The 20,215-nt window shown below is 37.0% G+C and overlaps 4 protein-coding genes across 4 annotated transcripts; 2 read left to right on the forward strand and 2 right to left on the reverse strand.

The window, feature by feature from the left end:
• Positions 1–527: 527 nt before the first annotated feature.
• Positions 528–1,527, forward strand: LOC131655632 (uncharacterized). The gene is made up of 2 exons (XM_058925469.1): positions 528–555; positions 644–1,527. The coding sequence occupies exon 2, from the start codon at positions 710–712 to the stop codon at positions 1,394–1,396; it is 687 nt and encodes a 228-aa protein (XP_058781452.1). The 5' UTR covers positions 528–555; positions 644–709; the 3' UTR covers positions 1,397–1,527.
• A 1,698-nt stretch (positions 1,528–3,225) lies between these two features.
• On the forward strand, positions 3,226–5,718 carry LOC131661299 (E3 ubiquitin-protein ligase SINAT5-like). Its single transcript, XM_058930794.1, has 3 exons — positions 3,226–3,830; positions 4,581–4,967; positions 5,173–5,718. The coding sequence occupies exons 1-3, from the start codon at positions 3,609–3,611 to the stop codon at positions 5,530–5,532; spliced, it is 969 nt and encodes a 322-aa protein (XP_058786777.1). The 5' UTR covers positions 3,226–3,608; the 3' UTR covers positions 5,533–5,718.
• Positions 5,719–7,213: 1,495 nt separating this feature from the next.
• LOC131661298 (pentatricopeptide repeat-containing protein At3g49240, mitochondrial) lies at positions 7,214–9,407 on the reverse strand. Its single transcript, XM_058930793.1, has one exon. The coding sequence runs from the start codon at positions 9,308–9,310 to the stop codon at positions 7,409–7,411; it is 1,902 nt and encodes a 633-aa protein (XP_058786776.1). The 5' UTR covers positions 9,311–9,407; the 3' UTR covers positions 7,214–7,408.
• An 8,734-nt stretch (positions 9,408–18,141) lies between these two features.
• On the reverse strand, positions 18,142–19,973 carry LOC131658000 (uncharacterized). Its single transcript, XM_058927340.1, has 2 exons — positions 18,498–19,973; positions 18,142–18,417 (listed from the first exon to the last, which is right to left on the reverse strand). The coding sequence occupies exons 1-2, from the start codon at positions 19,971–19,973 to the stop codon at positions 18,142–18,144; spliced, it is 1,752 nt and encodes a 583-aa protein (XP_058783323.1).
• Between the last annotated feature and the right edge of the window lie 242 nt (positions 19,974–20,215).

Consider the following 20,215-nt stretch of genomic DNA (forward strand, 5'->3'; position numbering starts at 1 on the left):
GGGGCATTTGTGGAGCGCTGGCACAAGGAGACGTCATCTTTCCACCTGCCGGTTGGGGAGATGACGATCACCTTGCACGACGTGCAGTGTCTTCTCCACCTGCCGATTAGGGGGCCGCTGTTGGACCACTCCCAGATCCAGAGGGTCGAGGCCATCGAGTGGATGACGCTCCATCTGGGCATGGAGGAGGAGGTTGCTCACTTTGAGTGCGCCACGACATCTGGGCCTCATATCCGGTTCACCACACTGAAGACTTATTTTGAGCACCATCTGGACGCGGCTGCCGAGGCCGAGGCTGCGGGTGACGAGCTGTTCACACAGTATCACCGCGGCTGCGCTCTTCGGTGCTGGTACATGCATGTGGTAGGCGCTGCATGCTTTGTGGACAAGAGCGCCAGGTACGTCGACGTGACCTACCTCCGCTATTTCATGGACCTGGATACCGTTCACCAGTGGAACTGGGGGGCAGCTACTCTGGCATATCTCTACCAGAAGCTGAATGAGACCTCCAACTGGAGGACGAGGCAGCTGGTCGGATCCTGCACTCTGCTTACGGTACGTTTTATTTTAACACATTCTCGTATTTATTTATTTATTTATGTTTCGTATTTATTTTTAATACATTATCGTATTTGTGTTTCAGAGCTGGATCATCTCCTACTTCTCCCGCATCCACGGCTTCCACATCGATCCTGCGTACGTTGACGCCATGCCCAGGGCCGCCAGATACGCCCTCCAGAGGGGGAACGATGCGGTGGGACCATACCGCCTGTACCTGGACCGCACGATGCACGACGACGTCACCTGGAGGCCGTTCGCCGACTATGCTCAGGTTGTCCCCTTCGACGGGGTTGCTCTATATTCAGGCTGGTTGGCATGCGGGACCGGCATCATGGTCCGGTATCTCCCGGAGCGGTGCATGCGGCAGTTTGGGTTCGTGCAGATCATACCCAGGTCACCCTTCGAGGCTGCTCCTGACACAGTGACCAGAGTGCAGCTCACTGCCATATGGGAGGAGTGGCAGCATCATGTGGTACCGGAGGAGTACCGTCGCATGCGGGTCACCCAGGACTGGCACAGTGTGGAGGGGTACGTCACATGGTTCTACCGGGTGTCCCATCCTCTCTTGAGACCCGACGTTCCCGGCGCTCCTAGGCCAGCACACGAGGAGATCCTGGAGAACCGACAGGCGGAGGATGACCACGCCATTGATCTCCTTCCGATCTGCCAGCGGATAGAGATGCTTGGGCGGGACGCGTTGCATCGAGGTGTCATTCATCAGGGCGGACCAGAGGCAGTCGCCGTGATGGAGATCATCGTCACTGATGCGGGCCGTGCGGCGGGGTACAGGCGGCAGAGGAGGGCCCAGGGTGAGCGGGTTAGGCACACCCAGTAGTGGTGGGGTTTATTCATTTTTTGATTTTGGATTGTATATTTAGCACACTATTTTTATTTATTTCGGTTTGTATATAATATTTTCATATTAGTATTTTTTTTTGTTTATTTATCATATTAGTGTTTTCAGTCTATCTATTGTTTATTTTATTTGCCGGTAACGTTTAATTAAAATGCGGTTGCGTTTAAGAAAAAACATAAAAAAAAACACAGTTTCTGCATAATTCGGAAATGAACTTCCGAATTCACCCCCCATGAGGTGTTTTCGGATGTTCATCTCCGAACGCACCCCCCATGAGGTGTTTTCGGAGATGAACTTCCGAATCAAGGAAATTTTTTTTAAAAAAAAGCGCTTCGGAAGTTCATTTCCGAAGCAGGGGTAGTTTGGGAATTTCGCTGGGGGTGACCCCCCATAGGGAGGTGGGTAAAGAAATTTTCAAATTCTATTGTTTAAATGAAAAATCTGAAGAATGTAAATTTCTTTTACATATGAAGTGAGAAGTTATGTATATGAAGTGAGAAGTTATGTATGTGGTATTTTGTATAATGAATTGGATCCCTCTTAACTTTAGAGATAAGACATTTATATAAATTTTTGGGTCTAAACCACATACTTCCCCAAAAAATAGCAACCATTTGTCGGAGCGGGAGAGTGGACACTCAACTCCCATATTATTCAAGAAGATATGATCCCCTCTTTTGACTTCCTCTCCTGTGTCATTGTGGACAGGGACACATCAATTCACATTTTTCGAAATGACCATGTAATTTAAGAAACAGACGAAGAAACTAAGAAATTAGCATCCACTCCGATAAACGGCTGCCAGGATGCAGGGTAGGCGACATGTTACACCTTATTCCCTCGGTGACCTCTCGCGCCGCCTCTTGTGGGACTTTTGCAAATATAGCAATACATAGTCCCTCAAGCACGAGAGTTTGAAAAAGGGCGAAATAACTTGGTTTGTCTTTCTCTTCTTATCTAAACTTGTCCCTCACACATGAGGGAAGTTCCTCGAACATGGGGCGAATCTCTCAAGTATGACATAGAATACATCCCCAAATATCAACGACATGGATCCTCAAACGTCAGATGAAGAAAATTCCAAAATATCATTTAAGAAAAATCCACAAACATCACTTGAGGGAAATGATGGCAGATTTAGAATATATTACTACGTTATATCGTCTTGATACGCTAATGTGAAAACCTCCAATTTTATGATATTAGATCTTGCTATTGAGTGCATGTTTGGTTTGGCTTTTGGAAATGTCAAAAGCAATTCTAAAGGTGTAGAATTGATTCTCAGTGATTTTAAAATGTTTAATTAGGCAAAAGTATTATTGATTCTGTCTCCAGAATTGATTCTACTTGAAGCTAGAATTTGTAGCTTCTGTCTCCAGAATTGATTTTAGATGATTTTTACACTAATTTATTATTCATCTAAACATAAATCAATTTTGCTAAACTCAATTTTGATAAAATCAATTCTATCAAACTCAATTCTACTAGAATCAATTCTATCCACCGCCAATCCAAACCCACAAATTGAATTGTAAAAGTTTTCTCTGTATGTATGACATATTTTAGTTAGGTTGTTTAGACATACCATTACAAATCAAATCTTAATGCAAAAGGAACTACCAAAAAAATTGTGCTCTACATAATTCGGTTAACTTTGTTTTAATTGCTAGTACTAAAATTCTAATTTTGTTTTAACTTTAAACAACTAAACCACCCAAAAAGAAAATCAACCAAGAAAATAAAAACAAACAACAACAAAAAAAACATCAAAGAAATATAATTACCGTTGGATCGATCCATCAAAGTATCTAATTTCAGAAATTGAACGGTTCCTCTTTCATTTTCTCTCTCTGTTTTGCTGTGCACAGACAAGAGAGAGAAAACGAGAGCCAACGAAGAAAAGAACCTGTTCTTCACCAGAACAGAGTTTGGTTTCTCCAATTCCTCCCATTTATCGATCCATCTCCATCCCCATCTTCCTTCTCCTCATCTTTTCCATTCCTCTTTTGTTTTCTTGTTACAATTTTCCCAGAAAAAATTATTTTTTTTGGTAGAAATTGGAAAAAGGAGAGAATTTGGGGAAGGAAATTGAAAAGGGGGAATACCCAGATAATCAATTTGTAGAAGTTTTCGATTTTGATAAGTGGGTATTTTTCTCTTTGAGAGAAGGGAAGAAGGGTTTGGTGAGTTGATGGAGTTGAATAACATTGAGTGTGTTACGTCCTCAGATGGCATGGATGAAGATGAGATCCATCCTCATCATCACTCTGAGTTTTCTTCCACAAAGCATAGAAATGGTGCTGCAAATATCAATAATATTTTGGGTCCTAATGCCATTGCTCCTATAACCAGCGTTCATGAATTGCTTGAATGTCCTGTTTGTACTAATTCTATGTACCCTCCAATTCATCAGGTCAGTTTTTCTTTTAATCAATTAATTAATTGATTTTCATGATCAAATTTTCCTTGGATTTGGTTTGACATATTTTAGGGTTTTCATGATTTTTTTTTGGAATTAGGGTTCATTTGAAATGGATTGTTCTTCAATATGATTGTGAAATTATGATAACACTTGCAATTCATGTTAGTAAGGTGTCTAGTTGAGGGATAACCCTGTTGTTGAATTTAGCTATGAAGCACGTACACCGGAAACAAGACACCGACAATAATTTGAAAAAATGTACACTGAAAACAAGACACCGACAATAATTTGAGAAAATGAATAAATTAATAATCACAAGTCTCAGTGTTGGTTTCGGATACAGACACTGACGGACCTTTTTTTCCATAGGTGTCGGGGCTACAGATGAATTTAGATATGGAAAGGTTCTAGCTGTAGTCTAACCTTTACTTTTCGGCTTGTAAAGTTTGGTTCATGTCTAGATGCTGTCTTGGTTGAAATTTATTGATAATTTTAAACTCTTTCATTCAATGTATTTTATAGTTTGATAGTCATTTACCTACAAATGACAAAGCTGAAATTTTAAGCATTAGATCTTTAGCGTGTTGTTAGCTGAAACCTAGTCATGTCGGATATACTTTAGCGAGTCTTTGATTCTTTGACTCGTGTAATACTCTTGATTTGATTTGTGAGAAAGTTGATCCTGTCATGATTTAAGCTTCAAAAGTGGAGGAGAAAATGTGACAATTAGTTTCTTTGCAGTGTCACAATGGTCACACACTATGTTCCACATGCAAAACACGGGTGCATAACCGATGTCCCACATGTAGACAAGAGCTTGGAGATATTAGGTGTCTGGCATTGGAGAAGGTGGCGGAATCACTCGAGTTACCGTGCAAGTACTACTCCCTTGGATGTCCTGAAATCTTTCCATACTACAGCAAGCTTAAGCATGAGACAGTTTGTAATTTTAGACCATATAGTTGTCCTTATGCTGGATCAGAGTGTTCCACTGTTGGCGATATTAACTTCCTTGTTGCTCATTTGAGGGATGATCATAAGGTCGACATGCACACCGGATGCACATTCAATCATCGTTATGTGAAGTCGAATCCTCGTGAAGTAGAGAACGCAACCTGGATGCTCACAGTAAGTGTAAAACAGTTTTTTATCATATTTTTTTCCTTTGACTTTTAGAATCTTAGAAGTTGTTTTGCTGTCATATATTCACTGATACAAAAATGGATTGTGCGGTTACAATTTCTGGCTTCCTGTAGTAAGATAATCTTATCTCAGTATATACTCCTCACTTCTTCTGTCTCTTTTGTTTGCTGATTTTATTTTTCTTTGTAAGGTATTTCATTGCTTTGGACAATATTTCTGCCTTCATTTCGAAGCTTTTCAGCTTGGCATGGCACCTGTTTACATGGCATTCCTTCGTTTCATGGGCGACGAGAATGAAGCTCGGAACTACAGTTATAGCCTGGAAGTTGGGGCCAATGGCAGGAAACTAATTTGGGAGGGTACACCTCGAAGTGTTCGGGATAGCCACCGAAAAGTCAGGGACAGCCATGATGGTCTCATAATTCAAAGAAATATGGCACTGTTTTTCTCAGGCGGGGATAGAAAGGAGCTGAAACTTAGAGTCACAGGAAGAATATGGAAGGAACAGAATCAAGATGCTGCAGTGTGCATACCTAATCTATGTAGCTGACATGTTATTTGAGGAGCGTTTTTTGTTTGTGTTTGGGGAAACTCTTCTAAGCGATTTAATCACACCAACTCTGTGCTTGTTGCAATAGTTTAAGGCACTAAAGTGTGACATTGTATTTTTCTGTTTTCTTGAACTGTGTAATAAACAAGATTTTCTTAATTCAAAATTTGGCATATCAGAATTTAATACTACTGAAAACTAGAATTTGTGTTTGGTCTGAATACTATGAAGTTTGCTGCCACTTGCTATCAACTCTATTATTGCATTACTTCAAGATTCAAATAGTAGAAGCAAAAATTCCTATAAAATTATGGCTTATTGGTCCCTTCCCTTCCCTGCTATACTTATATTTATGTGTATTTTACTCCTCACATAGATTGAATTGTAAGATTTGTCTTTGACATAATGGGAATTTGGTTTGTTCAAATGCTAACAAATGGTTGGAAGAATGTCACCAATATCATTATCACTTCACTTGCAATTTAAGGAAATCTTCCAGTAATTTTAACTCACCAATATTATCCCAATGATAGTAAAATTCTCCTTTCATTTCTTTATGACCCTTTAGCACATGAAAGAACAATCATATATGCACATACTACAAAGGTGACTTGATTCTCTCTTTCATAAATAAATAAGCAAAAGTAGTTTTGGACTCTAAAAAGCAAAAACAGTAGCATTAAGTGTTAGCATGTGCCACAACAGGAAAGTGAGTGCATCTCCTCTTCCAAATGAACAATGAGAATAAAAAGTTTACGGCCGATCTTAACTTGTACCGAAAAAACAAAAGGAAAAAAGAATTGATATTGTCAAATACAAATGAATCAAATCTTTATGTAGATCTACAAGTCACATTAATTTTTCCTACAGGCTACAGTTGATCTACCATACAGGTTATTCATTTATGTTCTGGAGTTTTATAAAAATGAAACAAATATATTTAAGGAGCTTCATCTACAGTTATGTACATAGAATTAACCAAATGAGAATCACTGGTACTTCATACACAACATAGACGAAACAAGAAGAAAAGGAAACTGCTATGCTATCACAAAAAAATGCATTCTAAATTTCTAATACCACAACTGCAAATACAAATAAAAGGAAGTGACCTAAAGACTACTTATACTATGTACAATTAGCATAGCTATGAAAGAACATGCTGCATACTCACCATTATGATATCCACTACAGCATCAAAAAGCAGTGTCAATTTGTATATCAACAGAAAACAGCAAATGCAATCATACAAGATATTGGTATCCTTACAACTGCTATTACAAGGAAAAAAGTAGTGACCGATTGCTAAAGCATTAACTCATGTTCAGTAATACAAATCATCAACCAGTGCCTTGCATAAATTGATCAAAATGATATCTATGCCTGGAATACCATCCTTGGCCAGATCGTTTTACAATTACCTGCTAAAAGAAAATTAAACAATATAGAGACCTGAATACAGAACAAAATAGAGAAGTTGATCATCAAGCAGCAGTTCACAAAATAAATGAAAAAATCATTCTAAAATGAAACAAAACCAAAGCTTTGAAACTACAATTCATCAAATAAATAATACTGATCATAATCCGCGGGAGATAAACAACCAGGACTCTTCTATAAAGCAGTACCCAAAATTCTGAAGAAAATAACAAATTGCATAAGATGGTAAGATAGAACAAACTGGGGAAAATCATAAATTGCCCAATTCATTTCAACCAATATAATTACATGTACAGTGAATCGAAAATTTGGTAACACAGGATGATAATCCGAAACTACATTGAGGAAGAAACTCTGGTATTATAGTTCTTCACCGAAACATCATTAATAATTAATTTATTATGTGTCCTCATCAAAGCACCATGAATTGGTACCTTCAAGCTGTTAGTTGTTCACTTGTCCTATCACTTTTAGCCTCTCCTTCATTCAAAACATCAGCTTCAGTTGTTTTCTCTGTCAAATCTGATTCAGTAGGAGTGGCATCAGTGCTCTCTGACTCGGCTTCCTTATTCCCGAACAACTTGGAAGTTAATAAAATTCCAGATCCTACTCTTTTCTTAGCAGCTTCTGCTTCCTCAGCCTCCTTAGCCTTAGCTTCAGCTTTCAACCTTTCCTTCTCCTCCATCAATTTGGCCAAGTCGTCTTCTCTCCCTTCCTTTCTCAACTCCCCTTTAACAAACTCTTGGAACTCCTCGTCAAAGTCGACGCCATTGTCATCCAACAACATATCAACAATCTGAAGTACCTCGTCCAACCTTCCTTCCTCACTCAGCACCTTCATCATGAACTGATAGCTGGCAACATCCATCTTGAGCTTCTTCACCATTAGGTCAAAGAAAGACTTTGCATCATCAATCTTCCCAACTTTAACCAACCCATCAACCAGCCTATTGTAAACAGCCAAATTAGGCCTCAAGCTTGATTCCACCATTTTTTTGAAATAGCTAGCAGCATCATCAGGTCTGTTCTCTTTGAAACAAGTATCCATCAATAATCCATATGTATACTCATCAGGGTTTACCCCTTTACCCTCCATTTCCCCATAAACCTCCTCAGCTTCCAAAATCATCCCATTATTACACAACTGCTCAATCAAGTTATTAAACGACAGCGTATCAGGCCTGCAACGATACTCACCCATGCTCCTGAAAACCTGAATCGCCTCCTTGAATCTTCCCTCAGCACAATAACCATCCACCATAACATTAAAGCTTCCCAAATTAACAGCCAACTTAACAGGAGGATTATGCTCCTTGATCATCCTATCAAAAAGCTTCAATGCTTCATCAAACTTTCCATTCTTGGTAAGAGCATCAAGCACTGAATTATAAGCAATGTCGCTCATCTTCTTCCCCTCTGCAAACACCTCTTGATAACACTCTAAAGCCTCCTTCTCCATCCCCTTGAGAAAATAACCCTTCATCAAACACCCCAAAACAACCCCATCTTCCACAACCCCACCAAGCAACCCTTTCAACTCCTCATAAAGCCTCAAAACACCCTCCCCATCAGAATTCCTAGCATGACCCAACATCAAATAATGATAAACAAGAGGGTCAGGTCCAAAACCTTTATCATCCATTTGGCCCTTAATATCCATAGCACGATCAAGCCTATTGTTATCAACCAAACCCTTGACAACAATGCGAAACGTCGTCGGAGAAGGGTTAACAGGAGCATCATTGATAAACTGTTTGAAATGCTCAAGAGCAGTATCCGGCTTGCGGCAATCAAGATAGGTTTGAAAGATAAGATTGTGAGTAATGATATTCGGAACAACCCCCGCTTGGGTAATGAATCGGTGAAGCGAGAGGAGGTCGGAGTACCGCGACTGACGGAGGAGAGCGGAGAGGACAGCGTTGATGGTGAAGATAGTCGGACGGCAATTGGAATAAATGGAGTGGCGCGTGTAGAGTGCAGCTTCATCGAGATCATTCTCTCGGATTAGGGTTAGAATACGGTTGTGGAGGTTGAGACGGTTACCGGTTAAGGCGGAAGCGTGTTCGGGGAGTTTAGGGTTACTGGGATTGAGGTAATAGGGTGGGGATTGTGATTTAGGGTTTTGATTGGGTTGTTGTTGGTTGCGGTTAAGAGCGGAGAGCGGTGGTTCGATGCGGATCTGTCGCTTTCTACGACGGCGTTCTGCGGCGGCTTCTTCCGGGGAGGCGAAAGAGAGGAAGCGAGGGAAGGTGGAGGACGGTGGTCGGATTCGAATGTGTCGGTGAGGTTGTGCGACGGCTTTGAGGTGCGTGAGGAAGGTGGCTTTGGAGAGTGCCATGGTGAGTGAGGGGAAGGATCAGATAGGGTTCAGAGAGGGTTTAGAAGTTTCGATTTTTGAGGAGGATGATGATGATGATGAAACGTTGAAATGGGCCTGTTAGTGTTGATGGATAGAGTGATTTCACTCACACCCCCACTTTTGTATCCCACTCCATATTTTGTAAGAAAAGAATGTCATGTTAAACTTTTAATCATTAAGTAAAAATAAAGAAAGATTCAAACAAAATTTAACCACTGTCAAATTTTGTATTGTAAAAATTTTGGAGATTTTTTTTTAAGTAAAGATGGTTGAAGGCAAAGAAAAATATAACATAGCAACCAACGTAGAATTAGAAGTCGAGATTTCAATACAACCAGTCAATAAAAAAAATTGAGCATGAATTCGCTCATAAAGCATCAAACTAGGACTTAGATCATACTTCATGTTGGCAAGTGCATCTTTACAAGTATTCCACTCATTGTAAATATGACAAATATGCACTGCCCAATCTAGTTTGAGCAACAGTAAAATTTGTTGTACCAATCGTATTCTAATTATACTAACTTGTCTAGAATTTTTAAAACGTTTTGATCAACCACTTTAGAATCTACATGAAACTTAATAGCTCAAAACTCAAACTCTTTTTCTAATCTTAATCTTTCTAGCACATCCTAAAGTTCAGCAATATATGCATTACAAGAATCTAAATATCATGCAAATTCTCTAATTCACTCACCCGTACAACCTCTTAAAAGACTACCATATCTAGTTATCAAGTCTTCTTACTAGCGTCATTTGTGTTCAATCTCGTCCAACCCGGAAGAGGAGGAGCCCACCTTATTTGCTTAGCCTTTCAAACCAACTCCATCTTACTACCATGCAACTCCACTGCCAAAAATTACTCGTGAGCAAATTTAGTAACATGTTGCCATGAAATTCTAGGTCTCAAAAAATTCTCATCATGTTGTTCCTTATTCCTCCACATCCAAAGTGAATGGCAAGAGGTTACATTAAGTTTTGTCCGCAACAGATATCCATTAATACCAAATCCAAACGCAAATTAGTATGCACTCACTCCTTAATATTACAAGTGAAAAAAGAGTCTCTCATATCCAACTTAACCACATTAGTCAAATAGCATAAGGTAAAGGACAAGCACGTAAGACATGTATAATGGAATACACCTTTGTTCCACGGTGATTGCAAAAAGGCCCTCCTAGTTGCATTTTATTTTTTCTCTCATTGGTCATTATTCTGCCATGACACACCAAACAAATAAAGACCCTTATTTATTCAGGGACTTTAAGCTTCCATAACAACCTCCAACTATCCTCATCATTTGCCTACCAAAATTACACATTAATTTATAACTTTATGAAACAATATACTCACATTTTTTATCGCATGACTAACAACAAATATCTCTTCCACTATTATCATTAGGAGGGATAATATCTAGAATTTTAGTTACCATATTTTGATAAAACAAATTCATTAAAAGATCCACATTCCACTAACCACACTGATCCAATAAGTCCTCTAAATGCTAATAAGAAGTTGTATTTACATCATATTTATGAATATCCATCAACTTCATATTTGGTTCAACCCAACAATGAGACCAAACATCTATATTGGCACCATCTCCTATAGACCAATATGCAAACTAAGTAAACTAGGCCATAAGTTACCGAGATTCTTCCATAAATTGAATTGTTTTCCTTAACAATCACGTTTTCATAACCAACATTATTCCTCATATATTTGCAACATATAACTTAAAAAAAAAGAGATTGTTCATTACTTTAAATGACCTAACCAAGCTTCAAAAGACAAACATTATTCATAACATCCAACTGCCTAATACCCAATCCCCCTAAGAACTTTGGCAACGTCTTCACATCCCACTTCACCAAATGAAATCTTCTATGTTCCTTACTATCACCCCCATATAAAATAACATTGTAACTTTTGAATCTCATGCAAACAAGCTTTAGGAATGCTAGTATTCATCATATTATAGATAAAAAGGGCTTCAATAACAACTTTAGAGAGAGTTACCCGGCCTGTAAAAGAAAGGTATCGAGCTTTCCAAGAGGCCAACTTCGACTTAACTTGCCCCAAGATATAATTAAAATCGTATCTTCTTGGTGCTCTACCAAGGAGAGGGACACCCAAATATTTTCCAAACAGTTGTGTTTTGCGTAAGCTAGACATAACAACCAATTTATGAGGAACAAACACATAAGTGTTTCTAGAAAAAATAATGCTTGTTTTATCAATAGTCACTTGCTGACCAGGAAAAGGGAAAAATTGATTAACAATATCGAGCGCACATTGCATTTGAACCTTTGTAGCTTGAACAAACAATAAAATATCATTTGCAAATATCAAGTGAGATATGAGAAGACTGTTTCTACCCGCCTTCAGAATTTTCCAAAAGCCTTTCTCTTCACTATGAGAAATAAGATGAGACCATTTATCCATACAAACAACAAAGAATACTTTTTCTTAATAGTAACCTTATTCAGTTGTGTGTAGTCAACACACAACCTCATACTATTGTCTTCTTCCTAACTAGCAACAATGGCTCACCCCACAAAGAAACACTTGGTTGAATAAACTTATTCTCAAGCAACTCTTCCAATTGTTTCTTTAGTTCACCTAACTCTGAAGCATACATTCTATATAGAGCCATTAACATTGGGACTCGTACCTAGCATAAGGTCGATAGCAAGTTCTACTTCACACTCTGGTAATAAGTCCTTGATATCATCTGAAAACACATCCGGAAAATCACATACCACAGGTAAGTCAACAATTGCAGCCTTATTATTGACTTGCAAGGATGCAAAGATTGCAAACATCTTAGCCTCATCTTCTAAGAGCTCCATTACTTGCTTAGCAAATCTAAACATCAACTTTTCACCCTCATCGAACTTAGATTCACGCTCTGGAGGAAAATCGCAAATATCTTTAGGAAAAACATCATGAATTTACACAGCACTGACATATCACTAGCCTTACATTGCTTTCTACTCTCCGAGAAGCAAACATCAGCAATACCTGATCATCCTCCCTCAAAGACATCCCAACTTGATCGAAAAATAGGAATCTCGAATCCATATTCCATTCGGATTCAAGAAACAACACAACATGAACAACACTTGCACTCTTGCAATTAGCGATATGTTGCGTCAACTCTCGACGCCTACAACATCTCAAAGAAGCGAAAGCTTCCCCCTACTTGTTTCAATCTCACTCCTACAAATAAATGGTAAGAAAACAGGCAAACACTGCTAGTGTTTCACACACATGTCGCATACTAAGGAACAAACAACATTAGACAATCTGGTCGGATGGACCGAATTGCTCTATTAACAGCCTAAACCCCACACATAATCATCATAAAATTTAATTAACAAAATACTACCACTTAGGGTGTGACACACAACAAAATATGGCTTGCTCCGTAATACTGATTGCAACAAAATATTTTAATGCACACATTTGGACTTATGATGTTTACACCACATCAATTCAACTTATTATAATTATTCTTCACCTCAAATTATTTTTTATTTTTTATTAAATATAAATTATAATCACTGTATTTTTTTTATAATTTTATTTTTATATTTATTTATGTTAGTTTTTTTTTCTAATTTTGTTATATGTATTCAAAAATTGTTATCAATACATAGTTTATTTTGTGTTGAGAGTTGTAATATGAATCAAGTGTACTCAATTTTTAACGTTATGTGGTAAGTTATGACCTTTTAATCATTCAATATTACAAATTTTATTTTTAAAAAAATATTTATGAATTTTTTACCTTTGAATATCATATAACTTATATAAAAACATAAAGATAAAAATATAAATTATTAATAAAATCATTTTTCTCCCTCGCAAACCAAACATATTTTTAATCAAAATCTCTCTCTTCCCCTTACCTCTCCTCTTTTGAACCAAATATATATAAAATTTTAAAAAAATTCTCTCATCTCATCCCCTTCGCTTTCCTCCATTAAAATTTCTCTCATCAGCTCCTCCTTATTTGAACCAATCTGACCCTAAAAGAAGGAGCTAACCAAAAAATTTGGAGAATTTGCATGCCCAATAAGTGATAAATGCACCACACTAGGCCTAGCTAACTCTTCTGCGGGTGTTTTGGAAGAAAAACACTAAACGCACTCTTTACCTTTCACAGGCCCTATGCGAAATATCTTAAATATTCTTTAATTTCGAAAATGCATATTCAAATTTATCAATTTACACTAATTCTCATCATAAATTAATAAATACATCTCCGAATTAATGAAATTTTTCTCACCACAAATTCATAAATGTATCTCCGACTTAGTGAAATTTGAAGTTGTACTAAGAAATTCTATTTTGAAATTAAATGAAAATACATCCCACGGGATCTTGTTAGCTCCCCGTTGGTGTTTTTGAATTAAGTGATAAATGCACCCCACCAGGACTGGCTAACTCTCCTTGCAGACGAATATATATATATATATATATATATATATATATATATATATATATATATATATATATATATATATATATATATATATATATATATATATATATATATATATATATATATATATATATATATATATATATATAAAATTCTAGAAATAAAGGTTACTCTATGATTGAAGAATATTTCATGATTAATATTTAAATACAAAAATGTCAATACTTACTTACTGCTGTTATGAGATTTCTATGTGCAACTTGAGATCTCGCCTATATTGTTTTAATGAAGGTAAAGGGAGACCTGTGAAAAAATTAATATTTAACGAAGGACAGTTTATGAAAATGATGGAATTGACAAAGATGTTTTGAATTGAACAAGTGGAGAAGAGCTATCTTGGCCTGAGACCTTTCACCACAGCTTATCTACTAGTTATCTAAACAAACTCCAAATGAAAACAAAATAATAAAATACAATATGTATGTTCTTAGTATGAAAAATACTTACATGGACACAACTATAACATCTGTACTTACAAATAACCAATCACATTTTTTTTATTAATTAAAAATTAAAAATAAAATTGTCTCTCTCCTCTTTTATCTCAACCACCCCATGATGCCAATTAAAAACGAAATTAAAATTAAAAAAAATTATATTCTCTCTCTTTTTATTGGTTGTGCCTAAAAATATAGATTTAGGTTCGTATCCATGCATGCAAGTATTTCTCTCCTAGCATATATCATAACGATATAATATGGTGAGTCATTTTGGACCTCAGAAAATATTCAATAATATCAACATAACATGTCTATTGTCAACTAAAAATAAATAAATCAACATGTTGATTATATATTTATATATTATACTCCCACCAAACACATAATCCATCAATTGTACCAACATCAGCACGTACAATTTTCTACTTATTTATTTATCTATCAAATCATCATGTTAAGTAAAAAAAATCAAATCAACATATATATTCTTTGTCTCTAACCATATTTACAAGTAAATGTTTTATCTCATTTTATTAAAAAGTAAAATATAATTTTCCTTATAACAATAGTCATTACATTTAATTTGCTTTGGAACAATACATTCATTTAGAAAAACCTTTAAGCAAGGCATTTTCATGACTACATCTTTGGTCGGAAAGGTATATAGAGTTTAGATTGCCTTCGGCATGGTGGAAGGGGATCTCTCTTAGCACCGATCTCTATATAAGTTCCGACTGATTTTTTAAGATTTGTTGAGAAAAGAGATTGATGACTTTTCTTACCTTTTTTAGGGAGGACCTTGACAAGGTCAATTTCCCTTGCATGTTCCAGGTTTTATATGATTTTGATTTAGCGTAATGGATTGGGGAAATATAGGTCATTGGAAGAACGTGTTATGGTTTTGGGATCTTATGTGGAGGTATTAGAGTTTTATTGAGAATTTTATTTTACAATTTGTGTAACTAAGTCAAGTTGTACAAGATAAGTGAGATGAGTATCTATATTAGTGCATGGTTAACTACCTTATGCATGGTAAATATTATGATTAATTATGTTAGGGGTCCCTGTAAAAACGCGACCCTGCATTTTTAGTCCCTGTAAAAAATTTCTTCAAATAATAGTCCCCATAAATTCTGACGTTAGCATAAATGGTCCTATCCGTTAGTTTTCTCTAACGGTGGATTACGTGGATGGCCACATAGGTATTGTTTATATTTTTATTTTCGTTCTTAAATATCCCATACTTTTATATCATCTTCATTCATCCCCAAATGAAACCCTAATATTCTTCTCCACCTTTCTCCATCTTTCTTCTCCATCGTTCTATCTGCGCCCCAGGTAATAGGTATGGCCTCTTCTGCTAGTAGAAGCAAAACAGATTCATATCAATCAGTTTCAAATCGTAGATGGAAGGTATGTGCTTGTAATATGTGTATGGTTTCTTATCGTTGCAAAAATGGTCGCAATCGAGGGAGGCTCTTCTGGAGATGTCCGTTGTGGCAAAGCGATGAAACGTGCAATCTATTTGAATGGGATGATGAAATAGGGTCAGGACATGATGCAATCGAGGCTGATGAAGAAAGGACAAATGATGCAACAAAGATTAGGGAGATGCAAACTGTTGGGACCTTGAAAGAGTTATATGAGCAAGAAGTGAAGAAAAACGTGGAAATGGAGATGAAGCTTGGGTCAGATGGATTGTGTGGAAAGATGAAGACAATTTGCCTCATTGTATCATTGATGATCAATTTGTACTTGATTGTTATTTATAAATGTTAGAAGGAATTAGATTAAGGTTAAGCAGAACATGTGGGTTGTAATATGTAATGTTTAACAGAAGTTTATTATGAATTGATTGGATTGTGTTTATTAATGTTTGTGTTGAGTAATAAGAATTGAGTTTATTAATGTTTGTTATACAATTGCTTAAGCTCTGACTTGTATATAATTGCTATAATTAATGTAATAAGCTATAATTGACTTGTATATAATTGACTTGTAATAAGCTATAATTGACTTAATGTAATAAGCTATAGTTGACTTGTATATAATTGCTTAAGCTCTGACTTGAATAACTTTGATGGACATAAGTAGGCATAGCCTTACATTCATATAATTAGTAGACCTTCAAAAAGGTACATCAGTACATTACAAAATAAGTTTCCAACACATCAGTACATTAAATAAGGTTCCAATCCATAAACATAAACTACATCAGTACATTAAAAAAGTAAAAAGATGGTTCCAAAACATTGATTACAAAAAAAGGTTGCAAATACATCATCAAACACTTGTTTCATTGAGTCAATCCTTTGTAAATGTCATCCCATTTCTTTGTCTTGATTGCACGACAAGTTGAATCCTCACTTGCATCACCTTCCTCAGGGATCACCAAAGGGTCATCTGGTCTTTTTCCAGGTCCTGTAACATCCCTTGTCTTCAGGGTCCTCAGTCGGTCACTTTGCTTTTTTGGTACCTGCATATCAGTGTTACTTTTTCTAGGCTTGGTTTGAACTTGTTTTGCTTTCTCTTTAATTGGCTTGGTCTGGATTTTGGCCCTTTTAGGAGCTTGACCAAAGAACATTCTTGGTCCAGACCTAGGCTTAGCAGCAACTGGTGCACTGTCCTGCTCAACTGGTGTACTATCTTTTTCTTTCTCATTGGTTTCAGGTTCAGGCTCAACTGGTGTAGTGTCCTGCTCCACTGGTGCATTGACTTTTTCATTCACATTAGGTTCTTGTTTAGGCTCAACTGTTGTAGTGTCCACACGCAAAGGCTGAATGTTTAGTATGTCTTCCCAATCCAACAAGGCCTCAAGTGTGGAAGCATCCCATTCAGCAAACTTATCAATAGGTGGAGACTCGATCCCACTTGGTCCAACTCCATTAGATGTTGGTTTTTTTTTTGGTTTCTTTGACTTGACCTTCTTGGGCTGAAACAAACAAATCAAAGTATTCAAATATCAAATAACACATCTTCAATTCAAATATCAAATAACACACAAATCAAAGTACTCAAATATCAAAGTATTCAAATATCAAATAACACACATACCTTTTTCTTAGCTGCATTAGTAGCTTGGTGAGTTTGACTGGCCCGTGTGGGCACATCTTCAGCATGTGGAACATCTTCAGCATGTGGAACATCTTCAGCAGCTGGAACATCTTCAGCAGTTTGACTGGCCTGTGTGGGCAAATCTACAACAACAATTTGGGCATTTTTTTTGCAGGTCCTCTTGTTGCGGCCTAACTGAAAACAAACCTTTCATCTATGACTAGTATTGGTCCTTTGCCACTTATTCTGGTTAGCTTCATCAGGCTCTCTCCTACGTAGCTTCTTTGGCCTACCTGCACCATGTTTATAGAATGGTGGAAACATGTCTGAATTGTTTGTTCTGGGCCATTTATTATGCCCATTCAGTGGGGTGATTATTTCACTGTAGCATGCCTCATATGTGCTCTTATGGTAACACTTATTTACATATGACACAGGATCATCCACCTTCCCATATATTGCTGCCACTGCATGTCTGCATGGTATACCAACAAGATCCCAAAAATTGCAACTACAAGTATGTTTTTCTAGGTCAACAACATAGCTCTCACTAAAAAGTACATGTGTAACTTGAAAAGATAATCTACCAGCATATGTGGCTAACCAACTTGCACTCATCTCAATCTCTCTATCTAGCCTTTTCAATGGTTTGAACATTATTTGTCCCTTATATCCTTCCATTTTTTCTCTAAGGGTTGCAAACCTACCCATCATATAATTCCTAATCCACTCTAGCATTGTAATTATTGGCTTGTCCCTTTGAAGTAATATGGTGGCATTAAAAGACTCACTTAAATTGTTCATCAAGACATCACATTTTGAGAAAAGGGGAAAGCATGCTTACACCATTTGTTCTTGGGAATTGCCTCTAACCATTCATAAGCTTCCAATTTGGCCTCCTTGATCATTAGCATCTTTGCTTCATGTGCCTCAAAATAGGTAGCCTTAGCAGCTGCCATCATCAAATCTCTGAACAAGGTACCTCCTCCAAACTTCTTTTTGAAGTTTGTATATAGGTGTCTCAAACATAATCTGTGTTCATAAGATGGGTACTCTTCTTCAAATACTTGCACCAGGCCCTGCATAAAACATCATTTAAATGGTTATATAATGTTAGTTAATCAAAATAAGTATATAATATGTAAGTCAATAATAATACCTTTTGTTGATCAGATATGAAACACCATCTGCCATCTCCAATGTCCTCTATTAGTAACTTCATAAACCAACTCCGTGTGTCTTTTGTATCACTCTTAACTACAGCAAAAGCAACTGGAAGATACTGATCATTGGGATCTCTTCCCACTGCAATCAACATAATTCCACCATACCTATGTTTCAAATGGCATCCATCCAAGCCAATAAAGGGCCTACATGTTTTTGTCAAAGCTTTCTTGGTCCCATCAAAGCAAAGATAACACCTTTCAAATCTTGGCCTCAAACCTGGAGCTAAAGCAACTGTGTTGATTTTGAAAGTATAGCCTGCTGAAGCCTTCTTCAATTCAGCACCATAAGACCACAACATGCTAAATTGCTTACTTGAATCACCCTCAACTATTTGTCTAGAAATTTGCCTAGCCTTAAAGGCCCTGCATCCTGGAATTTCTGTGGAATACCTTGATCTAATATCTGCCACTACCTCATTTAGTTTCATCTTACTATTGTTCTTAAGCCCATCAATAATAACCTTAGCAACCCATTCAGCCTTAGCACTTTTGTTAAAAAATTGTCTTCCACACTTGTGTTTATCAAAGAGTGTTTTAATCCTAAAAGTTGCAGTAGATAACACTCTACTACATAAAATTGTGTAGTTACATTTTTTATTATCCTTGCAAACCACTCTACATCTATTTGAGTCATTTTTCTCAAACTTGATATCCCTACCATTTAACACATTATGCTCAAGTATTGCATCCTTAAATTGTCTCAAGGAACGAAACTTCATTCCTACTTTGAACACATATTCTTTGCTCAACTTATCTTCTTCATTAAACCTTATAACACAAGGCCTCTCATCAGAACTATCATCTTCAGCACCACTGTCCAACTCATCAGTCATGTATTCATCTTCAATGACATGTTGCTTACCCAATTCTTCTGTTACAAAAACTTTCTCACATTGCCTACTTGACCCACAAGGCACATTTTGTTTTGTAGGCTCGGCATCTACACCAATCATCTCCTCTTCAAAACCCTTCATCCTTTCCTCCTCACTATCATCAAAATGGACATCCCTAACTGACTCATCATTTGATTCATCATCCAGTACACCCTTTCCCTTCCACTTAATCTTATCCATAAAGGAACTCACCCCACCCTCAGGTTTTGGCTCACAGTATATCTCAATGTTACATTTCTTATCAAACACTATGGCTGATAATTCAACAACATCTGCATCATCTCTAAATGCTAGTAAATCTACATCAAAATTTCCATTCTCGGGTTTCCACCACATCTTAACCTTTTTATCATCAAAATCAGGCTCTATGGTTTTCACTAAGTCACAGGCTTCAAGAAATGACCAATAATCTGTGTGTTGGTTGCTGAACCCAAGTACATCCCCACCCTCATACCTAATGCCTGGGTCTTTTACAAAACACCCTTTAATATAAAATAGAACATTGAACCTAGACATGTTCCTGTTGAATACCATTTAAAAAGAAAACCTAGGTTAACAAACATCTACAACAGTTTTCGGTTTCACTATAGCAGTAAAGATGAAACCCTAACATACTATATTGAGATAAAGGGATTTACCTGGGACCACCACGAACAAGTCTTCTCCACGCGCAGCTAGGGTTTTTGATTTGGGGGGGAAATGTAAAAGTGACAAACGGGTTTAACTTATGTTTTTGTTTTGTAAAAGTGACAAACGGG

Source organism: Vicia villosa, linkage group LG3, assembly GCF_029867415.1.
Source record: "Vicia villosa cultivar HV-30 ecotype Madison, WI linkage group LG3, Vvil1.0, whole genome shotgun sequence".
NCBI classification, from domain to species: Eukaryota; Viridiplantae; Streptophyta; class Magnoliopsida; order Fabales; family Fabaceae; genus Vicia; species Vicia villosa.